This window comes from Myotis yumanensis, unplaced genomic scaffold, assembly GCF_028538775.1.
Source record: "Myotis yumanensis isolate MYYU_CA2020_CCGP unplaced genomic scaffold, mMyoYum1.0.hap1 SCAF_16, whole genome shotgun sequence".
Lineage (NCBI taxonomy): Eukaryota > Metazoa > Chordata > Mammalia > Chiroptera > Vespertilionidae > Myotis > Myotis yumanensis.
The window spans coordinates 36,429,184-36,453,780 of NW_027223767.1; the positions used below are offsets into that span (position 1 = coordinate 36,429,184).

A 24,597-nucleotide genomic window follows, 5' to 3' on the forward strand; every position below is an offset into this window, starting at 1 on the left:
TTGCGTTCCCACCACATCGCAGCAATGCATAGCCCTTCCCAGAGGACCTTGTAGTCGGTCTGGTTGGGAAGATATTTGAGAACTTTGGCAGTTACACTACAGAGTGATAAGAACTTGAATGAGAGACAGGTTCATAGACCCAAGAAAGTGATTTAAGAACGGAAGCTTACTTAAGTTCAGTGTATCTAGCTAACTCCCAAAGAACCAGCTAACTCCATTTTTCTTGCTTCCAAAAACCTACAAGCAGGAATCACATACAGAAAGGCCAAAAAGAACACCCAGGATCAAACAAAATTAGTATCAGATTCTTTCTGGGAAGATTGCATAGCCATTCTTTCCCCCTCAGTTTTTGTTAAAATGTATTGGCTGAGTTCCTAATAGAACATATAAAAATAATTTGTGTATCATGGCATCATAGGCTATCAATTTTTTATCAACACAAGGACGCATTGCTTATTTGTTCACGTGTGAATTAGATAAAATCAGAAGAGAACCATAATATTCATTAAACATTAAGTCAACCATCAAGTTTGAATAATGACAAAACTAGGGCATTCTTGCTTTCTTTATAGATGGGATGGCCTTCCTTTATTCCTCATTAATTTATTTTTTCCTCCTTAAAATGTTGATTAACAACTTTTAATAGCAGTAAATGAACAAATGCATATTTGTTTAGTACTAACAATGTCTATATGTTGTAGTATCATACTAAAAGAAAGAGAAGGCTTAGAAGATATATCTCAAGACATGGACTGCTCCTAAAGATGTTAGAGTCTAGATTAGGCATTTGAAATACTTAGAGTACTAGGTTGACTGAGTTGCTAGTAGAACAGGTTGAGTTGTTTTCAGTAAGTACCATTGGAATTCAGAAAGTTTTTTTTCAGTGGGATATTGGGAGTTTGTGTAAAACAGTGTGGTACCTTTTAATGTTCACTAATAGATTATGAAAGGACCTTGAAATCTCCATAGTTTTCTATATACAGCATGATCATTTCCTGAGCTAAGTAACACTCTTTATGGCTTTAAAGGTCTTTACCAAAATACCAAATTTTACTTGGAGTTAAAAAAGCAATTTTAGATTTTTAATAAAATTCCCTTGTAGATCTGTTTCTCCCATTCCCTATGTTAGTGATGTCTTCATTTTGACTGAATGTATGATCCTCACAATACAGCACCTGGATAGCAGATGTAATCTGGTCCGAAGCAGAGTGAGTTATTGTGTGGTCTGAAATTCAAAGTAAACAGCACAAGCTGGCTATTTTCCCAAAGGAAAATATTCTTGGGATGGGGCTTGGGGGCTGCTGCTGCTTTTGAATACAAGAATAGAATTAGACTCAGTTCAGAAATAGTTCCACTTTTCTAAAAGATAGCTATATTATATAGAAATTTACATTCACACACACACACACACACACACACACACACACGAAGAATTATCAGTTTTAGAGTGCGGTGGTATTCATTCATTTAATCATTCTTTCACTCAACGAGGGTTTATTTGCATGTTGTATGTATAATGGAGGATATCAGAGAATAGTTACTATATTATTGTAATCCTTTGGTGGTGTCATGTAATATTGATTTTCCATGTTCCTTGAAGTTATGAGTTGCTATCCTCTCCTTTGGAGCAGCACTTACCTCCTAGGGGTCTTTAATAACTGCCGTTAGGAGAGAAATACCTTCCTTCAGCCCTGCTGGTTACTCTTGAGGCTTTCTCAGACATTCTAGGTTACACTTGCTCCAAGCTTCTTCCTCTTCTTGTGGCAGAATTCTTTGCTCATATGCCGTTTCTTGATCCTGCAACATATCAGGTCAAGTGGTGACAGCCTCTACTTTGTTTTAACAAAAGTGGTGTGAAAGCTCAAGTTTGTGGTTTCTCCCTGGCCCTAAGATTTGGGCCAGCTTTCTGTGGGTTCCCCCTGGCCATCTGATAGAGCTCACTCTGGCTGCCACCACTGGGAGCATGCAGAGGGAGCCCGCCACAGGTTGGGGGTATATGTGGGTAAGATGCAGAGTGCTGGGGTGGCTGTGGCCCGTTGGGGGGATCTGTGGGTAGGGCATTCCCAGCAGCTTGTGGGTGGACTTCTTGATGGAGCCCATGGTGCAGTTAGTAGGATCCGTGTCCCTGCTGTACCCTCCTGAGAATCCTTCCTACCTTTCTCACAGCCTCTTTCATTACCGTCGTTATGCAAATCAGGATCTAGTTCTCTGGATGGGGCAAGAGAGAAATGAGCCTTTTTTGCTCAGCATTTAGGTTTATGAGATATATTGTTACGTAACATTGTAGTTTATTAATTCTCACTTATTGAATAGCATTTTAAAGTGAACATACCACAGTGTATTTATCCATTCTGCTGCCACTATCCATTTTGGCAGTTTCTAGTTTGGGGTTATTATTAACTAGAGGCCTGGTGCACGGATTTGTGCACCGGTGGGGTCCCTCACCTGGCCTGCACCCTCTCGCAATCTGGGACCCCTCGGGGGATGTTGGACTGCTGGTTTCAGCCCGATCCCCACAGGCCTGGCTGAGGACCCCACCAGTGCACGAATCCATGCACCAGGCCTCTAGTATGCATATATGATCTTGGTTAATCTCTTCCCACCCTCCCCACTTCCCCCTTCCCTCTGAGATTCATCAGTCTGTTCCATGTTTCCATGCCTGTGCATTGAGCATTTGCCCCCTGGTGGTCAGTGTGCATCATAGCTACCGGTCAAACGGTTGAATGGTCACTTAGGCTTTTATATATAGTGATAGTATTGCTATGGACATTCTTACTATGTTTCTTTTGTAAATACACATACACATATCTGTTAGATATATATCTGCATCCAATGTTTATGTTGTGCCAAGTATGACACATATGGGGGAAGGCTAGACCTTTAGTCTATTCAGTGGCATTATCAAAGAACCGATTGAAGTGAATGGTAATTCAAGTTGGTTTGGGACTAAAAAGAAGAAGTTACTGGAGGCCTTTCCTCACTTTTACTTCACCCAGGTGTAGTTTTGAACCTCTAGTTCTGAGAACACAATCATTACCATTACATCAACTTTATTTACGTAGGGGGATCTGAGACATAACTGATCTGATTTGTGGACCTGCTGATTGGTGAATGGATAATCATAAACCAGTTGAGAAAGTATTGCAAGTAAAGAAAAAGTATGAAAATTTATTAAGGGTTTCTTTTTTAAAAATATATTTTATTGACTTTTTACAGAGAGGAAGGGTGAGGGGAAAGGGATAGAGAGTTAGAAACATCGATGAGAGAGAAACATCGATCAGCTGCCTCCTGCACACCCCTACTGGGGATGTGCCTGGAACCAAGGTACATGCCCCTGACCAGAATTGAACCTGGGACCTTTCAGTCCGCAGGCCAATGCTCTATCCACTGAGCCAAACCGGTTAGGGCAAGGGCTTCTTTTTACATATCCTGGTTTTCTATTTTATATTGCTCCCTCCAATAAAAATTTCTGTTATTGGCAGCTCTTTTTTATTGTTTGGAAATGTGTAATCATATTTTCATATACCATTGCTTCAATAAGTACAGTTTCACTTGCACATGGAATTTTTAAAATATATTTTTATTGATTTCAAAGAGGAAGGGAGAGACAGAAACATCAATGATGAGAGAAAATCATTAATTGACTCTCTCCTGCATGCCCCACATTGGGGATTGAGTCCACAACCCAGGCATATGCCCTGACTTGGAATTGAACTGTGACCTCCTAGTTCATGCAACCGCTGAGCCATGCTGACTGGGCTATCCATAGAATTTTTAGAAACAAGTTCTTAATGTTTTCTAAGTAATTCAGACTGTTCTTGAATTATATTTTCATTTGACCTGTTCTGAAGCCAATTTTCAATGGTAGTCATACTCAGTGAATGTTCACCATCTGGTTTGTTGAAATCATTGTGTAAAATGATTTATTTATACAAAAATTAGCAGCACCTCTTCTTTTGTCTGTCTTTATCTATAGTTTTCTTTAAAATGAGGAAATTCATGTAATAGTTTTGTAGTATTATTTTTCCAACAAACTGCCATAAGCTTTTGAAAATGTTTTTTTCTTGCTCAATATACATAGTATTTTAATCTCCCGCTACAGTGGAAAGCAGATTATTTACCCCTAAAGTTATATTTTTAAAGAAGTTATATTTTTAAACATGAGTGTTAAAAGCTTTCCTATAAGGTTCTTTTAAATTTCCTTCATTTATCTTTGGTTGCTTGTTTGCTGTTATAAATCAACATTTATATCAGTCAGAGCAGGGATTAATCTTCAAATGCAAAGGCCTTAGAGGAAAGATAATAAAACTGCAAAGTTATAACGACAGTGTTTTTGTACTTTTATTTGCTAGAAACTAATCTTAAAAGAAGATGTAAATGGAATGCTAAGCAATATTGTGATAATTCAAAGGTGTGGACTACATTTTGATTAGGTTTTTTTTATGGACCATCGAGTACTGCAGACATGTGGATGAGGTTGCAGTCAGAGCAGTAACCTTCCAGTTTACCCAGAGGCATGAATTTTGAATTTGGTAGAAAGGGAAAGCTAGGTTAAGTCAATCTTGTGTAGAGATTTTAAAGTACAGCTGAAATTCTAAATTTAGTCTTGTATAGAGCCAAAATGAGGAGCTTGGTCATTTTGTTTGTAAGGTTGGTGAAAATATCTCAAGGAATTAATAGTGACATGTACTTTAAAATGGAAAAAGATGTGAATGAAAGAGCTATCTAGAGAGAAGCTAAAGGAAACCTGCAAACTTGTAGTTAATCTAAAGATTCTATTCTTAGTAAGTGAATAAAAATACCTTATAGGGTCACCTTGATAAGAAATAAGAAATTTTATTCTGTCTAGAAAACAGATTTGTACTTTTAAAAAGTTTTTTTTGTAAGAGTAATTATAAAACTTGTTACACTACAGTACAAAAGTAGCCTGTAACTTATAATATTTATTAAAGGATATGTGGTGTTGCTTTTAACTGAGAATATATGCATTTACAGACTAATTAGTTGAGTTTATAAATTTTTAGTATATTTTTCCTATTATTATTATTATCACTAAAATTAAGAACAGATACAATTTATAATGTATTGTTCCATCAAAATATGTCAGATATTCATATCTATACTAATAAAAGCCTATGTGGTTGTCATGCCCTCATGCCATGATGCTCTCACGCCATAACAATCCATTACCAGGAGGTTGCGTGCGCATGGGATGCACATTGGTGGGCGGGGACTTGATGCTGTGTGCACAGCGCGGAGGTGGGTCACGTGGCTCCACATGGTGATTGGGCGGGTTGTGGGGGGGGGGGGAGTTCCGCATGATGCCGAGGCAGGTCCCAGCATCTTGGTGGCGACACTGGGGGCGGGACCCCTGGCTCTGGCCTACCTCTTAGGGGCAATCCATCCAGGAGCCCTGGATAGGTGGGCGGGGCCTATCTCTTTGGGGAGATTGATCGTTGGGTTCCCACACTGTGAGAGGGCACAGGTCAGGCTGGGGAACCCACCCCCCTCCCCACGAGTGCACGCATTTCATTCACCGGGCCTCTATCTAACAATCTAAATAGAGTTGGGAGCAAGAAGAAATTATTTGACATGTATGAAATCATTTTAGATTTTATATTACTAGAATTAGATTAATTATATCAAAGTAGGATTAAATGTAACCATAAATAAGTAAATTATATTATAGTTGAGTTATTTTAAAAGTTTATTATTTGTTATTGCCATTCAAGTTCTAGGTCCCTGGTGGTGTCTGAGGGCCCCCGGTTAGAGGTGAGGCTGGGCTCCTAGGCACAGCAGCTCTCCCCTTCAAGGTGGTAAAGCCAGCTGCCCTGGGAGAGATTGCAGCGGTAGCAGAGACTTCCCGGCTAGGGGAGCACGGTCTGCCAGCACCCAAAAGTCCTGTGGAATATAACTGTCACACACCCCACCCCCCCACCACATGTCCGTTCTCTCTCTCTCTCTCTGCCATCCTATCAGCTGCCATCTTGGATTCCCCTAGATCAGTGGTTCTCAACCTTCTTAATGCCACGACCCTTTAATACAGTTCCTCATATTGTGGTGAGCCCCAACCATAAAATTATTTTCGTTGCTACTTCATAACTGTAATTTTGCTACTGTTATGAATCGTAATGTAAATATCTGATATGCAGGATGTATTTTCATTGTTACAAATTGAACATAAAGCATAGTGATTAATCACAAAAACAATATGTAATTATATATGTGTTTTCCGATGGTCTTAGGCGACCCCTGTCAAAGGGTTGTTCGACCCCCAAAGGGGTCGCAACCCACAGGTTGGGAACTGCTGCCCTAGATTTACTTCTGATGGTGTCCCCAAGATACATGCTGAACAGTGTGGCTTATGTACCTGATATATTTATTCCTATATACAGTACAAGTCATCTAGGGAGTTGGAAGAGAACGGACATTAGATGTGGTGATGGAGAGTGCAGGGTGTGTGTGAAGAAACCCGTGAAGACGAGCCCAGCTGGAACAGAAAAGCACAGGAGACTAGGGGTCCAGATTGAGGGTCCCAAGCCCCCCAGAGGTGGGGCAAGGGAAGGTACCTTTCCCATTGGGAATGGGGTATGGTTGATGAATGGGTAGCAGTGTGGTATATGATGAAAATGACATTGGAGGAAGACTTACTTTCCTGAATATTTCCCTGTAATAAGCTAGGTTTTGAAGGAAAGACAGAAAATGAGCTGGTGGAGAAGAGAGAATTTCCCTGCCTGAAGGATTAAAATGTTTCAGGGACATGAATGTGCTAACATGTTAATATCCAAGCATGAGGTCAGGAGTAAAGCTAGCAGATCTGATTTTCTGGAAGAAGATAATAAACAATAGATAAGCAAAGGTCAAGCATTTCCATCCTTAAGAAAACGCGCTTTTATTTCCTCACTGAATTGCTTTTATTCCTCACCAAATGATAGTCCCTGAATTTTGGTGTCCTGAAATCTAACAAAGAAATTTAAAAATTGGTGACTTTTAAAAATTTGAATCCTCTAGTTTTTTATTATTGATATAAAATTTATTCATTTTATGTGTGTAATACAGAAATGTCAAGGAACTTTGAAGAAACTTTCAGTAATTTGAACCATATATCTCTATTCTTAGTGAAAAATGAAAACACCCCAAAGGAGGTTTAATGTGGAGTAAACCAGGTCTGGAAACGGTCTATATTGAAAGACCTCATGGCCTTTTGATGTCTGATTCTTTGATTTGGCTTTTGCTTTTTAAAGGGGTGCTATGTGATTATAATTAGAAACATTTCAAGTTCTTTACTTGGGCAGTTAATTGTTCCTTAGCTTGCTCCGTTGTGACTAATCATGTAGTTCTGAGTGGTAGTAGTGTTTGAAATTATCACTAAGGAGACTCACCTTGTTTAGTAGAGAAAGTTCCATTCCATCATAAAAGCTTTATCACACCCCTAACATGTCAGCATTCATTTTGCAGGTTGTGGCTCTGATGTGAATGTATATTTATTACATATATAAAATGTCTCATTTTAATAATTTTCTAAGTAATTAATGAGAATAGAATAGTTCACTTTTCTTGCAACTGGTACCATTATGTTTGACATTGGAAAGAATTGATAAATTACTAGAAGGCACTGCTAAAATTGACATTTTTTCTTTGAAAAGTTTTTTTTTTAAGTTTTGTTAAAAAGTATTCAGTTTTGTATTGATACAAACATTTGTATGATGTTGAGAAAAGTTATCCCTATACTTTGGAAAGTGTCTAAGAACTATGATTATAGTTTTCTTCGTAAAAACAGCTTTCTTAAGTACCAATGGTGGCGGGGATCCATGTGCTCTCCTTTCTGCAATCTGCTTGAGCATCTGAAACCATTTTAGGTGGAGGGTAGTCAAAGTTTCCAGTTTATTGTAAGCATTCCTTAGCCCCAGCAAGCACGCTGACATAACCCTCCCTCGGAGAGCGCGATGGAAAGCTTGAGGAGAGGACAGAAGTATGTGGTGACCGTGCTTCAAGTTGAAAAGGAAATTACTAGTCTTTTAGAGTTTTTCTTTGTAGCTCTGTCCTCATAGAATTCTGCTTTAATGGGTGTCAGAATCGTATGGTGCTTAAGAGACCTCTATTGACACATTTGTGACACTGTTCACACAATAAGTTGAATTTGTAGCATGAGATTTTTAGGTTTATTGGATGCTTTTTTCAGTTTAGTTTGCAAAACCCATTTTTAGAAGTAGTTTTATATGTAGCTTCTTGAGTTTTACTACCATTAAAATTTACTTTGGCAATGAAATGTGGTGAAATAAATGTAATTCTGGTGGGGAGTTGATAAACTAAGAAAATATAGCAATACTTTAAAAAAGTTTTATAGTTAACAAAATTACTTCAACATATATTCTCTTTAATTTATCTTCAGAAGAATCTTACATGGTTGTTTTTTATTGTCTGCATCTTCAAGGGAGAAATGGGTTCAAAGAAATGAATCAATTTAACCTACGCCTTCTGATTCCTATTTTCAGTCTCCCTTCCTGTTAGAATGCTGACTTCTACCTTTTGTGTCAATCAGTGGATTTCCTTTTCTCCTTTTTTTTAAAAAATATATTTTAATGGTATTTTACAGAGAGGAAGGGAGAGAGATAGAGAGTTGGAAACATCGATGAGAGAGAAACATCGATCAGCTGCCTCCTGCACACTCCCCACCAGGGATGTGCCCGCAACCAAGGTACGTGCCCTTGACTGGAATCGAACCTGGGACCCTTGAGTCCGCAGGCCGATGCTCTATCCACTGAGCCAAACCGGTTAGGGCCTTTTCTCCTTTTTAAAATGACGTGGTCCAGCACGGCCAGCGTGGCTCTGTGGTTAAGTGTCAACCTATGAACCAGGAGGTCATGATTTGATTTCCAGTCAGGGCACATGCCCTGGTTGCGGGCTCAATCCCCAGGTGCATGCAAGAGGCAGCAGAGCAATGATTCTCTCTCATCTTTGATGTTTCTATCTCTCCCTCCTTCTCCCTTCCTCTCTGAAATCAGTAAAAGTATATTTTAAAAAATAAAATAAAATGACTTGATCCAAATGATTCATAGATGGTATTTATACTAGATATGTCATTGCTTATTGCTCAGTTCCCAAGTGGGAGAATATGCCCTGTCCAGGGCACCTGCCAACCACCTGCCATGTTCTCTCCATGGGGCCACCTCCCCTTCTCTGCCACATGCCTTGGGTCAGTGGACACCTGATCCAGAGGCAGCATATTCATTTCCCTGCACAAAGAGCTGAAGGTCACACAGCTGGAAGTGGATTTGAAATGTGTGCTTAACTCCAGAGCCCTTTTTCTCAACCACTGTCCTATCCTGCACTGCCCTCCTTCCTGATCCCAGCAATTTGGAACTGGCAAACCTGGACTAACTCAATCAGTGCAGAAGCTGAAAACATGGAAAGTTACTATGATGAAGGTTGGCTGGGCAGCTGAAGTTTTGAGTAGTTATGCTGACGCCAAGAGGAGAACAGCGCATATGCACAGCGAGAAGCGGAGATCTTATGAGATATGCGGCCAGAGTGTAGAAAAGCTACGTCTCTTCCGGCCCCACTGGAGAGAAACACTCACGGAGAGCTCGCATCTTTATAGCGTACAGTCCTTTTACTTAGGCCGTGGGAGTTGGAGAATGTTTTAAAAATTTATTTAAGTAGTTATGTTTATTTTTAAAAACAGATTAACTGTGGCCTATACAATGTTATTATAATACATTTTTAAAAAGACATTTATCGTAGAACAGATAAAGGTAAACTTAAATGTCCCCTCTATCAAAATTATCACACATTCTTACTAATAAAGTCTGAATTAGTATGGGAATGGCATACTTTTATAGATTCCCTAAGAATTTTAAGGAGGGCTATTAATGAAAATAAAGTTAGTGATACTGCTTTATTAAGAACATGTAGAATTTATTGTGTATAAATAAATTCTTCATATAAACTTCTATAAAACCTGAAAAAAATTAACATTTTTTTTTATTTCAGAGGGATTAGAGACCAAAAATTAACATCATCTTTCCCTCTCAAATTTAGAACTAAGCTGAAAAAATAGAAGACTTTATTTTTCTTGTGCTTGGAGTTCTTTGAGTTTTGGGATATATAGATTTATAATTTTATTCAAATTTGAAATACTTTGGGCATTATTTTTTAAAATATTTTTATGTCCTCATCTCTCTTTTCCTTTATGGACTCTTGAATACACAAATGGGTGGGCAAAAGTATGTTTACTGTGCCATTGTGCCATTCTTTTCTGTTAATAAAGCTTTTGTGACAATTGTAGTCTGCATGTCTTTTTCCATACAGACAACTGTAAACCTACCTGTGCCCACCTCTGTATGTTAGGTTGCTGAAGGTTGTCCCTGATGACTTGTTTTCTTTTGTATCACCCTATTTTTCTTTCTATGCTTTGTTTTGGTTAGTTTCCATTGCTCTGTCTTCAAGTTCACTGATCTTTTCTTGAGCAGTGTATAATCTGCCTTTAATCCCATCCATTATATTTTTTATCTCACACATCATAGTTTTTCTACAAAACTATAAAAATTCTATTCTCTAGAGTTTCAATAGGAGAAACTCAGCCTCATCACAAACCCTTTTCTCTGTAGTTAATTGGCTCCTGTTCTCTTCCTTTATTAACTACAACTTTCCCTATCACGGTTTCTCCATTTGTTACCGTTAATGCTGGAATGCCTTTATCTTATAGTTTCTTCTACCCACTCCTCCTCATCCTTCAGTTAACTTTAACATCACTTTCTTACATCCTAACTCCTAGGTAAGGTTTCCCCTATTATACAAATACCCTACATTGTTCTTGGTTCATTGAATTGAATATTCATTGTCCTTATTAGTATTAATTCAATACCTTTCTCCCCTGTTGGACTTAAAGCTCACTTAGCATAGGAGCTGTGCGTGATTAATTTAGTGATGTTTTCTCAACATCTAGCAAGGTGCCTAGCACATAATGGGTACTTCACACATTAATGATAAATGAATGAACCAGGAGGTAGCAGTTAGCAGATGACTGAACTTATTATTAAGCACCTGGAAGATAATCACTAGAGCCTTTGGAAAACTGGAGCCTTCCTACTTTATGAAGTGGGAAGAAATGGTCTTATAACATAGATGATATATCTTTATAAATAAAGATTGGGTGTTAAAACTAACATAAATCTAGGAACTGCACTTTTATGCAGTTATCAATAGAGTGATGCCTTTTATAATCAGTAAAAATATTGTATGTTTTATTATATCTCAAAGAAAACTTTAATCCCATCTTTAGAAATTTCTTGCTCTGACTATATTTATCATCCTCTTGATGGAGATTTGCTTTTTTCATGGAAAGTGTCATGGTAAGGAAGCAAATAAAATATATTTTATAAATATCAAATATATTTTTTACAAATATATAACATATAACATATATATATGGTGAAAATATATATGGAGCATGCATGTGTGTATTATATATTTGACCACTTAAACATTCTGAGTGATGATCTTACAAAATGGTATGCCCTTCATGAAGCTTTTCTGTTTTACGCTAGGCACAGAGTTCCTTCTGGCCCTGGTTTGTTTGTGTATTGTGTTCATATCATTGTGTAGCTTTATCACACTGAAAATAGTATAGAATCTGTCTTCTTTCCCGTATTGGAAGCAGGGACAATGCCTTGATTATTCTTGTATTTCTAGACCCAAGCACAGATCCTGGCATACAAGAGACATTAAGTAAATGCTTGATGAACATTTAAACTTTCAAATGTTTTAAAAGTGGTTTGGTATGCAAATATTAATGTTGTGTAAGAATATGTTATGGTAAGAACCCAGTTGTAAGTTCAATTAACACCAGATAGTGATCTATTAACTTTATACATACACTGAGTGGCCAGATTATTATGACCACCTGAGGTTTGTAGGCAAAGTAGCTATAATTTTGCGCTGAAGTTGCTAGAGGGCCAGACCATTATAAATAGGGAAGCAGGTTGTTTACCATGACAGTAGAAGTGATTTTTTTCTGAAGATATGGGTAAACAATGCGATTTAACAGCCTTTGAACGTGGTAGATATATATATATATATATATATATATATATATATATATATATATACACATACACATATATATATACATACACACACATATATGTAAAGAAATAGCATGATGTAGTGAAACTTTAGATTTTGAAGCCAGATGGACTGGTTTAATTTTTTTCTCTGCCATTTACTGTGTAAACTTGGGCAAATCACTTAATTTTTCTAAGCTTCATTCTTTTCATTGGTGAAAAAAGTGAATATCTTTTTATAGTTATAAAAATGAAGTAAAATAATATATGAACCGCTTAAACTATGATGAGCATAGTAAGCACTCAGTAAATGTTCACTCTACTTTATTTGCATAGACATTTAAACATTATGGTTACACTTATAAATGTTACAGTTTGTAGCAGCTGTCAGTCACTAGAAGTGCTAGAAAATACCTATTGTGACTTTAAAATATATTTAACATAATTTAGGAATTATTTATGATAAACAGAAAGCTCTCATTGATAAACATTGGTAAATAAAGTTGTCCTATTTGTAATTTGATCTACTGTACATAGTAATGAATGTAAGCGAGAATATTTTCTGGCCACTTTGAAATATTGAACTGTCCAGGGACAAGGCACGGATGGTCTTTTGAAGGAAATAAATATTTCAGCTTCACATTTCAGCTTTTTTCTTTATTCCTTTGATCTGGCTTTGGTTGCTTACTTATTCTGCCTGAATGACTTCACCACTGCCTTTTCTCCCTAGTAACAAGAAGTGGTCCTGCATCCATTTCAAAATATTTAGGCTTTGTCATTTTATGGGATGAACATATATTTCCTTATTATTTATTGATATGCTAAATAAGATGGAAAATAAGATGTATTGGGGGGTATGTATGTAGCTTTGTGTGTATGATGTATAATTTATATATGGAACATTTGATCAGTACTTTCTTAAATATAGGAAACCTAAAAGGAAACATTAGATTTGGGGGTTATTTTGAAATTTAAAGATTTTAAAGGAATGTTTCTTCACTATACACTGTAGCTATTTTATCTTTAAGGATAATTCTCTCAAGGTTTTCTTATTTTATAAAAATGTCAATTGCTTTTCCATTTGCTGAGGTAGAGTTCTTCTAATTTATTTATAAACCCATATTTTAGGCTAAGTTAGTTTAGCACAAAATTATTATGGAAAACTTTAAACTGTTTAAAACTTTAGCCATGTTGCTTTATTTATACTTTACAGACAAATCTTCTATCTTCTGAGTCTTGTTTTCTTGTACGGACTCTCATGACCTCTTTCCATTTATTGATTCCTATAACACTTAGAATTTGTCACAAAATATATAATATTACATTACTCTTTGATTTTTTCCCTTGCATTTTTATCTTTCGCCTCGATCAGATTATAGTTTCCCCAGAATAAGAAACATTTCTTCATACGTCTCAGTTTTCTGCATTATCTGACCAAGTGACTCTCAGGCGTTGCTGCCAGGACCCTGTCTCAGCAACTGGAACATGCTAAGTGACTAAGAGGGCGATGCCAGGATCTTCTAAATCATGATTCAGATCCAGTTGACTTCAAAGGGTTTATGGACCTCCTCGCAACCACCAATCTGTTTTCTGTTTCTGAGTTTGGGTTTTTTAGATTCCATAAATAAGTGAGATCATACTGTATTTGTCTTTTGCTGTCAGAGTTATTTTACTTAGTATAATAAGGTCTATCCATGTTGTTGCAACTGGTAGTATTTCCTTCTTTATTGCTGAATAATATTCCATTGTGTGTGTGTTAGTGTATTTTTCTTTATCTACTCATTTGTTGATGAACACTTAAGTTGTTTTAATGTTTTAGCTATTGTAAATAATGCTGCAGTGAACATGGGGGTGGTGCAGATATCTTTTCAAAATAGTGATTTCATTATCTTCAGATATATATCCAGAAGAAGAATTACTGGAACATACCATAGTTCTATTTTTAATTCTTTGAGGGACCGTCATACTGTTTTACATAGTGGCTGTATCAATTTACATTCTCACCGATGGTGCACAAGGGTTCCTGTTTCTTCACATCTTCACCAACACTTGTTATCTTGTCTTTTTGATGACAGCCATTCTAATAGGTTTGAGATGATATCTTATTGTGGTTTTGGTTTATATTACCCCGATGAAAGCAAAACAAACAATATTTGTTATTATCTGTCCTTTGATTATAGCCAAGCTAAGTTGTATAATGGTATCTCATTGTGGTTTTAATATGTATTTTCTTGAGTGTCCTTTCATGTGCTTTTTGACTGATTGTATATCTTCTGTGGAGAAATGTCTATTCAGATTCTTCACCTATTTTTAAATTGTTATATTTTTATTATTGGTTTGTAAAAGTACTTTATTCTTGATACAAGTCTCTTTTCAGAAATATGATTTGCAAATATTTTCTCACTTTCTATGGGTTTTCTTTTCACTTGTTGATAATATCCTTAGAAGGACAATAATTTTTTAATTTGCCGAAGTCTCTTTATCTACATTTTAATTTCTTGTTTCTGCTTTTGGCGCTATATCTAAGAAGACAGTGTAGCTCAGTGTTTTCTTCTAAGAGTTTTATATTTTTAGCTCTTACAGGTCTGCGGCCCATCTGGAGTTAATTTTTGTATATGTTGTAAGGAAGGAATACAACTTTATTCTTTTGCATGTGGATATCTAGTTGTCTTAGCACTATTTGCTGTAAGGACTATTCTTTCCCCAGTAGGCTGTCTTGGCACCCTTGCTGAAAAGCTACTGATGCTCGATGATAGGGTTCACTCCTGGAATCTGAATCCTATTTCATTGATTTATAGATCTATCCTTAGGTCTGTAGCACACTGTTTTTATTACTCTAGCTTTGTAATAAGTTCTTCTTTTTAAAGATTATTTCACCCAGTCTGGGTCCCTTGCATTCAATTTGAGGAGCATTGTCATTTTTCCAATAGTAAGACCCATACTAATTTCTATTTTACCAGGTATCCCTTCCTGACTCTTTTTAAGAAATATATTTTTATTAATTTCAGAGAGGAAGAGAAAGTGAGAGAGAGAGAGAAACATCCATTATGAGAGAGAATCATTGATCGGTTGCTTCCTGCACACCCCACACTGGGGATCGAGCCTGCAACCTGGGCATGTGACCTGACCAGGAATCGAACCGTAATCTCCTGGTTCATAGATTGTCACTCAACCACTGAGCCATGCTGGCTGGGCATCCTTTTTGACTCTTAATGTTTCAAATGTTTAGATACCCATAGTGGTTACCATTTTTAAACAGAAATTTAGCAGAGACCACTAGTCTTAGCAACCATGTGAAGAAGAAGCCATTTATCATGCTTAGTGAAAGGTAATATTTTTAGTGCATTTTAAGTGATAGTTCTATCTTAGTGTTTTTTTACTAACTCACTCTAGCCAGTTTAAGGCCCAATAGTAGCCATGAACATAGATGATATAACTGTTTGGAAGTCTTGTTTACCAGCTCAGCTGGAAAGGGAATGGAGACTCTTCTAGTTGCTTTTCAAACTTGTTTGAAGTTTTTTATTTTGTTTTGTTTTTCTTGGAGTTTCCAGTGGAGATGCCAAGCAGGCAGCAAATGCAGTATACTGTAATGTGAAGCCTTATAAATGCATGCTGGATCCCTGCCATCATTATCAAAAGTGCTGGTACACAAATGTGCAAAGGGAGGATTTTCAAATTAAGGTTGGCCTGCACATATAAATGTTAGCTTGTAAAGCTCAAGAAATACTAAATGGTACTCCATTAGTCTCCTGCATTTTACTGCCTTTTTGGAATAATCATGTGCTTCAGAGCATCCTTTAATCTGAGCTGGCTCATGGTTATATAAGAATTCAGCTTCTTTTTTCTTTGTGCTTTATATATCCAGATGAGAAAAATTTACTGCATTTTATAAATAAATCAGAACTAAAAAGCAAATCTTCTTTTCACCTTTTTATCTTCATGGAGGCCCTGCATTAAGGCATTTGAGTGATGCATTTATACTCGGCCCCACAAGTTCCGCTGAAAAACTAATCTTCAAAGTCACTTTTTTTTTTTTTGCTTCTAACAGGACACTACTTGGAATTATAAAAAGGAATACTGTGCTCATGTTAGTAAGGAGCAGATTTGCTTTTTCAAATGCTGAAAGTCTTTTCTTCCATTTTGTGACTTTGATAGGGATGAAAATGGATCCCTCATTAAAATTAAAATGAATATAATCTGTTTAAATTAAGACAGATATTTTATTTATATTAAGACAGAAATTCCTAAATAATAGCAGAGCTCTGTGTTTGCCACGGTTTCACTGGACAAGAGCGTTGATTTACACTGAATGAGGCCTTCTTTGCTTTTTAGTTTTACTATTAAATTAGCTCCAGACTGTAGAGTGGAGCTAAAATTAGTTGGGAGATTTCACACATTTCCTTTTACTTGCTATTTAATATAAAATAGTATTTTCTATTTGTAAATCAGGATAGAAGTTATTAATTAAAAGCAACATGCTTTATTATACAAGGTTTTATTTCAAAACTATTTTTAATATGGTCAATAATAGGTACCTGATTATAATTACAGTTTATGACTTTGACTTATGTGGCCATAAGTTAGTTATAAAGTAAATGAACTAAACTTGGTAGGTAAGAATGAGATGACATAGAGAAAATATTGGTCCTATTAAATTGAAAGTGTTTAAATAGCTCTTGTGAATTATTGGACAAAATGGTGTAATACAACTGATTTCCAATATTCATAGAACAAAGCTGATATTTCAGCTGTAAGTCATGTATTTTATAAACTATTGTCCAATATACTTTCTTTTCCATTAATAGACAGACTGAGCAAGCAAAAGTAGACCTTTGAAAAATTGTAATCCCAATCATGAAATAGTCTTTCCAGGTGCTTTCAGGAGAACCCCTAGAATGTAAGAGTGACAGGGGACTGGTCTCTGTAGTATGGCAGAGAAGGAGCTATTGCAGCCCAGTCTCCTGCAGTGGGCTGTTATTTATGCATCAACCACAGCAGCCCTTCCTCTGTGTCTGGTCTCAGATCCTCCGACAGAGTGTTCTAAGCAGCCGCTCTCAGTTGTTTAGGTCAATAACACCAGAGCAAATGTCCATCCAACATTTGTAACAACTGTCCATCACATTTGCCAACCTAGGCCTAGGCCAGTGATGGCGAACCTATGACACGCGTGTCAGAGGTGACACGCTAACTCATTTTTTTGGTTGATTTTTCTTTGTTAAATGGCATTTAAATATATAAAATAAATATCAAAAATATAAGTCTTTGTTTTACTATGGGTGCAAATATCAAAAAATTTCTATATGTGACATGGCCCCAGAGTTAAGTTAGGGTTTTCAAAATGCTGACACGCCGAGCTCAAAAGGTTCGCCATCACTGGCCTAGGCTGAGGTACCCAAAATAATTTACACCACTTTAGGCTTTCTCCTATGCTCTTTTGATATTCAAATATTTGAGTATTCAAACAAAAGAATCCATGTATCTCAGGGATACCCTGAATAAAACTCAAGGCTTCCTGCTTCTTGTGTGGATTAATATAAGCAGGGTGAAAATGCACTTGGCCAAATTCAAGTTCCCGATGGCCATCGGAGGGCTCAGTCTGATGTGGAGATGCCTGGTTTCAATCAGTTTTGTTTTTAGGGAAATCTTTGAAAGTAGTTGTGCTTTGATCAGAACACATATTATGTGTCTATACCCTTTTCTTCCCTGAGACAAGTAATGTTATTGTCAACTTATCAAAGAGAAGTTTTATAGAATTTGGATCAAAAAATTGAAATCTGAGTTTTGTTTTAGAGAAGGTTAAATAGTGTTCTTTCAAGCCTGGTTCTTTCATATTTGGACTCTGAAGCTTCTCTGAACTTTTCCAGGGAGAAAGAGGAGCAGCTGGCTCGTGTGACTGAGGTTCAGAGGTTGCAGGCCCAGCAGGCAGACGCTGCCCTGGAGGAGTTTAAGCGGCAGGTGGAACTGAACTCGGAGAAAGTCTATGCCGAAATGAAAGACCAGGTGAGGAGGCCACCGTACTGTCCTTTTTGAAAGTCACTCTATCAGTAGCAAGGCACATTCTGATCTTACATATGACAGAAGCATATTATTTTTTTAAAAAACCTTTACCAAAATTAGCTGTGCAATTGGGTCAGGAACCCAGAATGAGAAAGGGACGTTAGCCTTGGCAGAGGACACCCACTTCCACAAGAGCCTCAAAGGAAGAGATGGCCCCTAGTGGCCAAGAACCAGAGCCCCTTGGAAAGGGGTCAGCCAGCGGCTTGCCCTGCTCCTAGCAGGGCACATGCAAGGAAAGGAGCTGTGCCTTGCTCCTCCCAGGCCACTGGGGGCGCTGTGATCAGCAGCTCCCTGTTCGGGGTGAGTGGAGGGAGACAGTGGAGAGCACCTAGAGCTGTGTGGACAAGGAGATGGGTCCTCTTTCTTCCTTCAGGATTCCTTGATTCAACCTTCCCTTCATGCCCGAATAACCATTTTAAAGTTGCGTCTACACATGTGGTACTGGCAGAACTGTATCTCACTTTGGGAGCTGGATCAGTCTACAGGCGAAATCGGGTTTTGTAGAGCAAGGATTCAGGTTGACCATGTGTGTTTGTTCATGTTCCATGAATAGTGTTTTATTGATCAGTTACGGCAGATTATTTTCAACTGGTCGTTGAGGTAGACAGAGGCTGTCTTCAATCCTTGTAAAGGGTGTCCCAAAATGCACACAAGAAGTAATTTTGATAGAAAACACAGGTTTATAATTAAAAATTGTAAATTTTTTATTGATTCAAAAAGTATACAGTATAGGGTTATGTATGGAATAGCATATCGGGTAAATGGATTATCATGTCACGATAGCGAGCACCATTAACTGTTATTGCCTGAGCAGCCGCATTTTCAAAGAAGAATGGTCCGATGATGCCTCCAGTCCAAAATCCGCACCAAACAGTGACACGTTGTGGATGCATTTGTTTCTCAACAACCACTCGTGGATTTTCTGAACCCCAAATGCGACAATTTTGTTGATTAACCAAGCCATCAAGATGAAAATGAGCCTCATCGAAATTCAGCTACATTTATGCAAAACGGTCATGGAAAATTTCAGCAAAAGAGTGTGTATGTGCCAGCAAAGTCATGGAGGCCATTTACCCGATATGCTATTCCATACATAACCCTATACTGTATACTTTATGAATCAATAAAAAATTTACAATTTTTAATTATAAACCTGTGCTTTCTATCAAAATTACTTCTTGCATGAATTTTGGGACACCCTTTACAAGTTAGTGGCATGTTTTTCAGTTTTAAGAGAAAATAAAAAATTGAAAAAGAATAAAGGGAACAAACACCAAGGTACACAATCACAAAGAATCAACAATTGTTGACACTGTTTATTTAAACTAAATCTTTTCAGATGACGTTTTAGTTTGCTTTGTTGTTCATGTCTAATCACATTACTCTCTCCACCTCAGAGAAAAACCACTATAACTGATTTAATGTGTAATATTTCAGCCTATTATTTTATGTGCATAAATCATATTGATGTATGTTGTATGCATTTTTATACTTCTATTTTTAAAAAGTTAGATAAGTACTATAGATTTTATATATTTTGTTTACTCTTTTATGTTTAATTTTATACAGTTGTGCCCTATCTATGTTGATTTAGTACAATCCCTTTAACACTAAATGTATCTTATCATATGAATATACCATACTTTATTTATCATATCCTTGATTCAAGGGTGTTTAGTTAATTTCAAGTTTTCTTTTTTTTCAAGGTATGTTTTTATTGACTTCAGAGAGAGGAGGGAGAGGGAGAAAAAGATAGAAACATCAATGATGAGAGAGAATCATTGATCAGCTACCTCCTGCACACTGTGCACTAGGGATTCAGCCTGCAATCTGGGCATGTGCCCTGGACCGGGAATTGAACTGTGACCTTCTGGTTCATGAGTTGAAGCTCAACCACTGACCCACACCAGCCAGGCCAAGTTTTATTGATCATAAAGAACGTTGCAGTACTGATTTGTGATTTGACTTTTAGCTGGAGTTATCTTCCTTAGGAACCCCACTTGCACACTGACTGGGTTGTAGGAACTTCCTGTGGGAGGTTATGACTGAGCTCTGTGGGTTTCCTAGGTTGGAAGTGGGGTTTCTTGTTGCCTTGATTCAGATTTCCCTTCATATTGAGTCCTGTGAATTTGGGTCCTGAGAGTAGTGTCTGAGATCCCATTTTCTTTCGTTCTTCACTCACTGCCTGGGACAAAAGTGAGATTCCTGCTGAGAATGTGTACTGAAGGGTGACTTTCAGTTCTGGCCACATGATGTGCCTCTCTTCCCAGCTGCCCGCTGCCATCAGAGCCCAGGCCCTGGAAGGGATATCTGGGCCCAATATGCAGGGGAGCTGCATAGGAAACTCTGATTGGCTTGACACCTAGAGCGTTATAGAAAATATTAAAGGAGGGCGCCTTCAGTAAGTTTTAAGTATACATTTAAGAAGGCTAAGAATGAGGTGTTTGAAACTACTAAGGCTTGCAGAACCACTTTCTGAGAAAAACTGAGACCATAAAGGGCACCTTTGGCTTAGTTAATGCACCTCTCGGGGCTGATGCTGCAATATTAAGGGATCACAGAATTCATGGGGAAGGAAGGAGAAAAAACAAGCAAACAACAGTAGGACTTGTGAAAGCATTCTGCAGGACAAGAAAAAGCAGCAACATTTGTATCCAGCAGTCATACAAGAAAAGCATACTTCTGAAAATGAGCTACTGTATAATTCAGAAAAATAATTCAGAAACATGGTACCTTTATAAGAAGACATGATTTATAGGAAAGAGGCCACAGATCAAGGAAAATTAATGCAGTGAAACCTGGATAAGTCTGGAGAAAGAATTGAACCTCAAATAGAGGTAAGAATAAAATGCAAATCCTGCAAATTTCTAAGCAGGATGAAACTGGCAACAATTTTAGAAAAATAATGGAGTAATGCTTCAGAGTATTGGAGGAAGGTATGACCTAACTTTCCATATAACCGAGGAGTTTTTCACTTGCAAAACCAACAGGAAAACATTTTTTTAGTACGTGCTCACATAATGTATACCACTTATTTCTTTTCTGGAAAAAAATTGTATGAGCACATCAACCAATCCAGAGAAGAAGCAAAAGACATCACACACCTGGGGAGAAAAGTCGAGAACAATGGAATTCAACAAACCAGAAACAAATTTAACTGTTAAAAATCTAGTTATAAGATTGAATGCTAATTTTACTGTTATCAAATACAAATGTTATTAAATTCAAATTTAATAATGACTTAAATTTAAATCCTTACATTACATTAACAAAGCTCAAGAAGTAGGTGGATAGTGAGAGGGTAAGAGGAGAATAATATGCTAAAACACTTTGCCATGGAGTAGTTGAGACTCAGAGGTTCTTAAAATTAGGGAAATGTAGGTTAACATAATTTTGAACTATGTAAACATGGGCATAAATAAAATGAGAAGATGTTACATTCTCATGAAAAGATTGAGAAGATCAAAGCAAAATCTGAGAGGCGATAACTGCCCAAGGAACAGAAACAGACACAGAACAAAATGTCCAAATGAAACTATTTAATTATAGTAATAAATACTAATAGGGTAAATTTTTCTAGTGAAAAAGGTATTGATTAGCTGACTCAAATCCATTTCTTCTGGGGGGGGGGGGGGGGCGGAGCGGGTGTCCAGTGTTAGTTACGTTCCAAAGCCGTTGCTCTGCTGTTTGGGGTCTGTTTCTACTCTGCCCCTCGGGAATGTATCTGAGACTGGGGTGGTGATTTAAAGGACTCCGCCTAATAACTGCAGGCACTCATGAACAGTCTTCAGGACACACCATACATTTGCCACAAAATAATTTTAAATACATTTTAAAAGGATTAAAAATCATACAAAATGTGTTCTTTAACCCCAATGATAATAAATAAATCTGGGAAAGCCCTACATATTTGGAAATTAAATAACATACTTATGAAAAACTCATGGATCAAAGAAGATATTATAAGGAAAATTAGAAAATATTTTGAACTGAATTTCAAAAATAATACAGGGTGGGGCAAAAGTAGGTTTACAGTTATGAACATGCAAAACAGAGTTTATTCTTGTAGTCATTATTGAATTATTTTTCATACAAACAATTGTAAACCTACTTTTGACTGAGACTATATGGCATATCAAAATTCATGGAATGTAGCTAAAGCAGTACTTAGAGAAATATTCATAGCTTTAAACATCTATACCCAAAAAGAAAGTTCTCAAATCAGTAACCTAAACTTCATTTTAAGAAACCAGAAAAAAAAGCAAGCTTCTGACCAATAAAGAAGAAGAAAGGAAATTATGTTAAGAAATAGAAAATAGAAAGTCACTGAAGCCAAGGTTGGTTCTTCGAAAAGATACACATAATTGACTTTCTGTATCATTAGCTTGACTTGCAGAAAAAAAAGTGACAAGAGACAAATTACCAACATTAAGAATGAAAGAGGAGAGGACATTATAAGCAGATAATTTTAAAACTTTATGCCAACAAATTATACAATTTAGGTGAAATGGACAGATTTCTAGAAAGCTGCAAATTATTGCAACTGTCTCAAGAAGAGATAGAAAATCTGAATTATCCTATAGTACCTAAAGATATTTAATTAGCAAAGAAAAGCCTAGGGCCAGATGGCTTCACTGGTTAAATTCCATCAAATATTAAGGAAAAAAATTTAGTTTTATTAAAACTCTTTCAGAAACTTGAGGGGGAAAGAACACTTCTCAATTCAGTCTTTAAGGCAGCAGTTCTCAGCCTGTGGGTCGCGACCCCTTTGGCGGTCAAACGACCCTTTCACAGGGGTCGCCTAAGACCATTCTGCATATCAGATATTTACATTACGATTCATAACAGTAGCAACATTACAGTTATGAAGTAGCAACGAAAATAATTTTATGGTTGGGTCACAACATGAGGAACTGTATTTAAAGGGCCAGAAGGTTGAGAACCACTGCTTTAAGGCACCTAATACTCTAATATCAGCCAAAGATACTCCAAGACAACCACCTAGTAGTATCTGTCATGTATGTAGACACAAAAACCCTTAATGATATTTTAGTAAACTGAATTCAGAAACAGATAAAAATCATTATACACTACCATAAAGTGCAGTTTATCCCAGGAATCCCAGGTGGTTTTAATGTTTGAAAATCAATTAATATCATATTGCTTATTAATAGATTAAAGGATAAAATCACACGTTTTTCTCACCAGAGACAGAAAAAGCATTTGAAAAAGTTCAACATTATTCATGAATTTTTAAAATTTTGACAAATTAGGTCTAGAAGTGAACTTACTCAGCATTAGCTAATAAGGACAGCTGTGAAAACCCTATGGTTAATATACTTTAATGTTGAAAGACTTAATACTTTTCCTCCTAAGTACAAGGAAAAAATGTTTGCTTTTGCCACCCCTCTTCAATATTGTATTGGAGAATTTAGACGGTGCACTAAAAGGGGAGGAGGAAGTTGCAGATTGGAAAGGAAGACGTACAGATGTCTTCAGATGACACGATCCTGTATGGTCAAAATCATCAAAGAAATACTAGAACTAATTAATAATTGGAACATGTTTGCAGGCTACAAGATCAATATACAGAATTCAGTCATACATCTATATACTGGCAATGAAATATCTAAAAATTAAGAAAACAATTTAATTCATAGTAGCATCAAAGGGAATCAAATATTTATAAACAAACTAATGAAACATTTTGAAGACTTTTGATTGAAAATGATAAAATATTGCTAAGAGAAATTTTAAGCGATCTAAATCAATGCGGGCTATGCTATGCTCATGGATTGTCAAGATGGCAGTTCTCCAAGAGTTGATGCATAAATTCTGTGCAATCGCTGTCAAAATCCCAACGCACTTTTCTGCAGAAATTGACAATAAGAAATGTTTGTTTTCACTAGTAAATTTTTTAAATTAAGTAGCAACAAGCTGTTTTCCAACTAATACATAGGAAGGAATCCATGAAGGCCAGGAAACAGGCAGTGACGTGTATTTCTGACAGGAGTGTAGGTTATATAACCCTTCTGAAGGGTTGGTTCAACATCGTGTTTATCATTTGCCTCTTCTACTTCTAGGAAGTTATCTTTTAGGACTACAAAGTGTGTTCAAGGATGTTTATTCTGGTGTTATTTATTAAGAAGAAAAATTGGAAAACTGTCCAAAAAGATGGAGAAAATGTACAAATTGATACCAAAAAAATGTTAAGATAAAGAAGTCTGGGAATTGTGTGGCAAAACTGAAAGCCCTGGAGATAATGTCATCTCAGGAACCATTAAATTAAGGACCCTACTCAGCCACAGGATGAGGCTGCCATGAAATAAGGAAAGCCAGGGATGAAAGCTAGTATTTGTGGAATTGATTCTGGAACCTCTAATTGGTCCACTTCGTATCTGTGACTCTTCTGCTCTGTGCCGGGCCTGAGGTCTGTCTTCTGTCTTCCTTCACCAATCCTGCCAGACCCTTTGGA

General features: G+C 36.9%; 1 protein-coding gene across 4 annotated transcripts in view; it reads left to right on the forward strand.

Annotated features, from left to right (window-relative positions):
* CEP112 (centrosomal protein 112) overlaps window positions 1-24,597 on the forward strand; it is a 296,853-nt gene that overhangs the window by 84,162 nt on the left and 188,094 nt on the right. For all 4 annotated transcript variants that reach the window (XM_070394174.1, XM_070394176.1, XM_070394175.1 and 1 more), the window contains one exon: window positions 17,930-18,065. In XM_070394174.1, coding sequence (XP_070250275.1) covers window positions 17,930-18,065 — 136 coding nt within the window. The remainder of the gene's footprint in view (window positions 1-17,929; window positions 18,066-24,597) is intronic.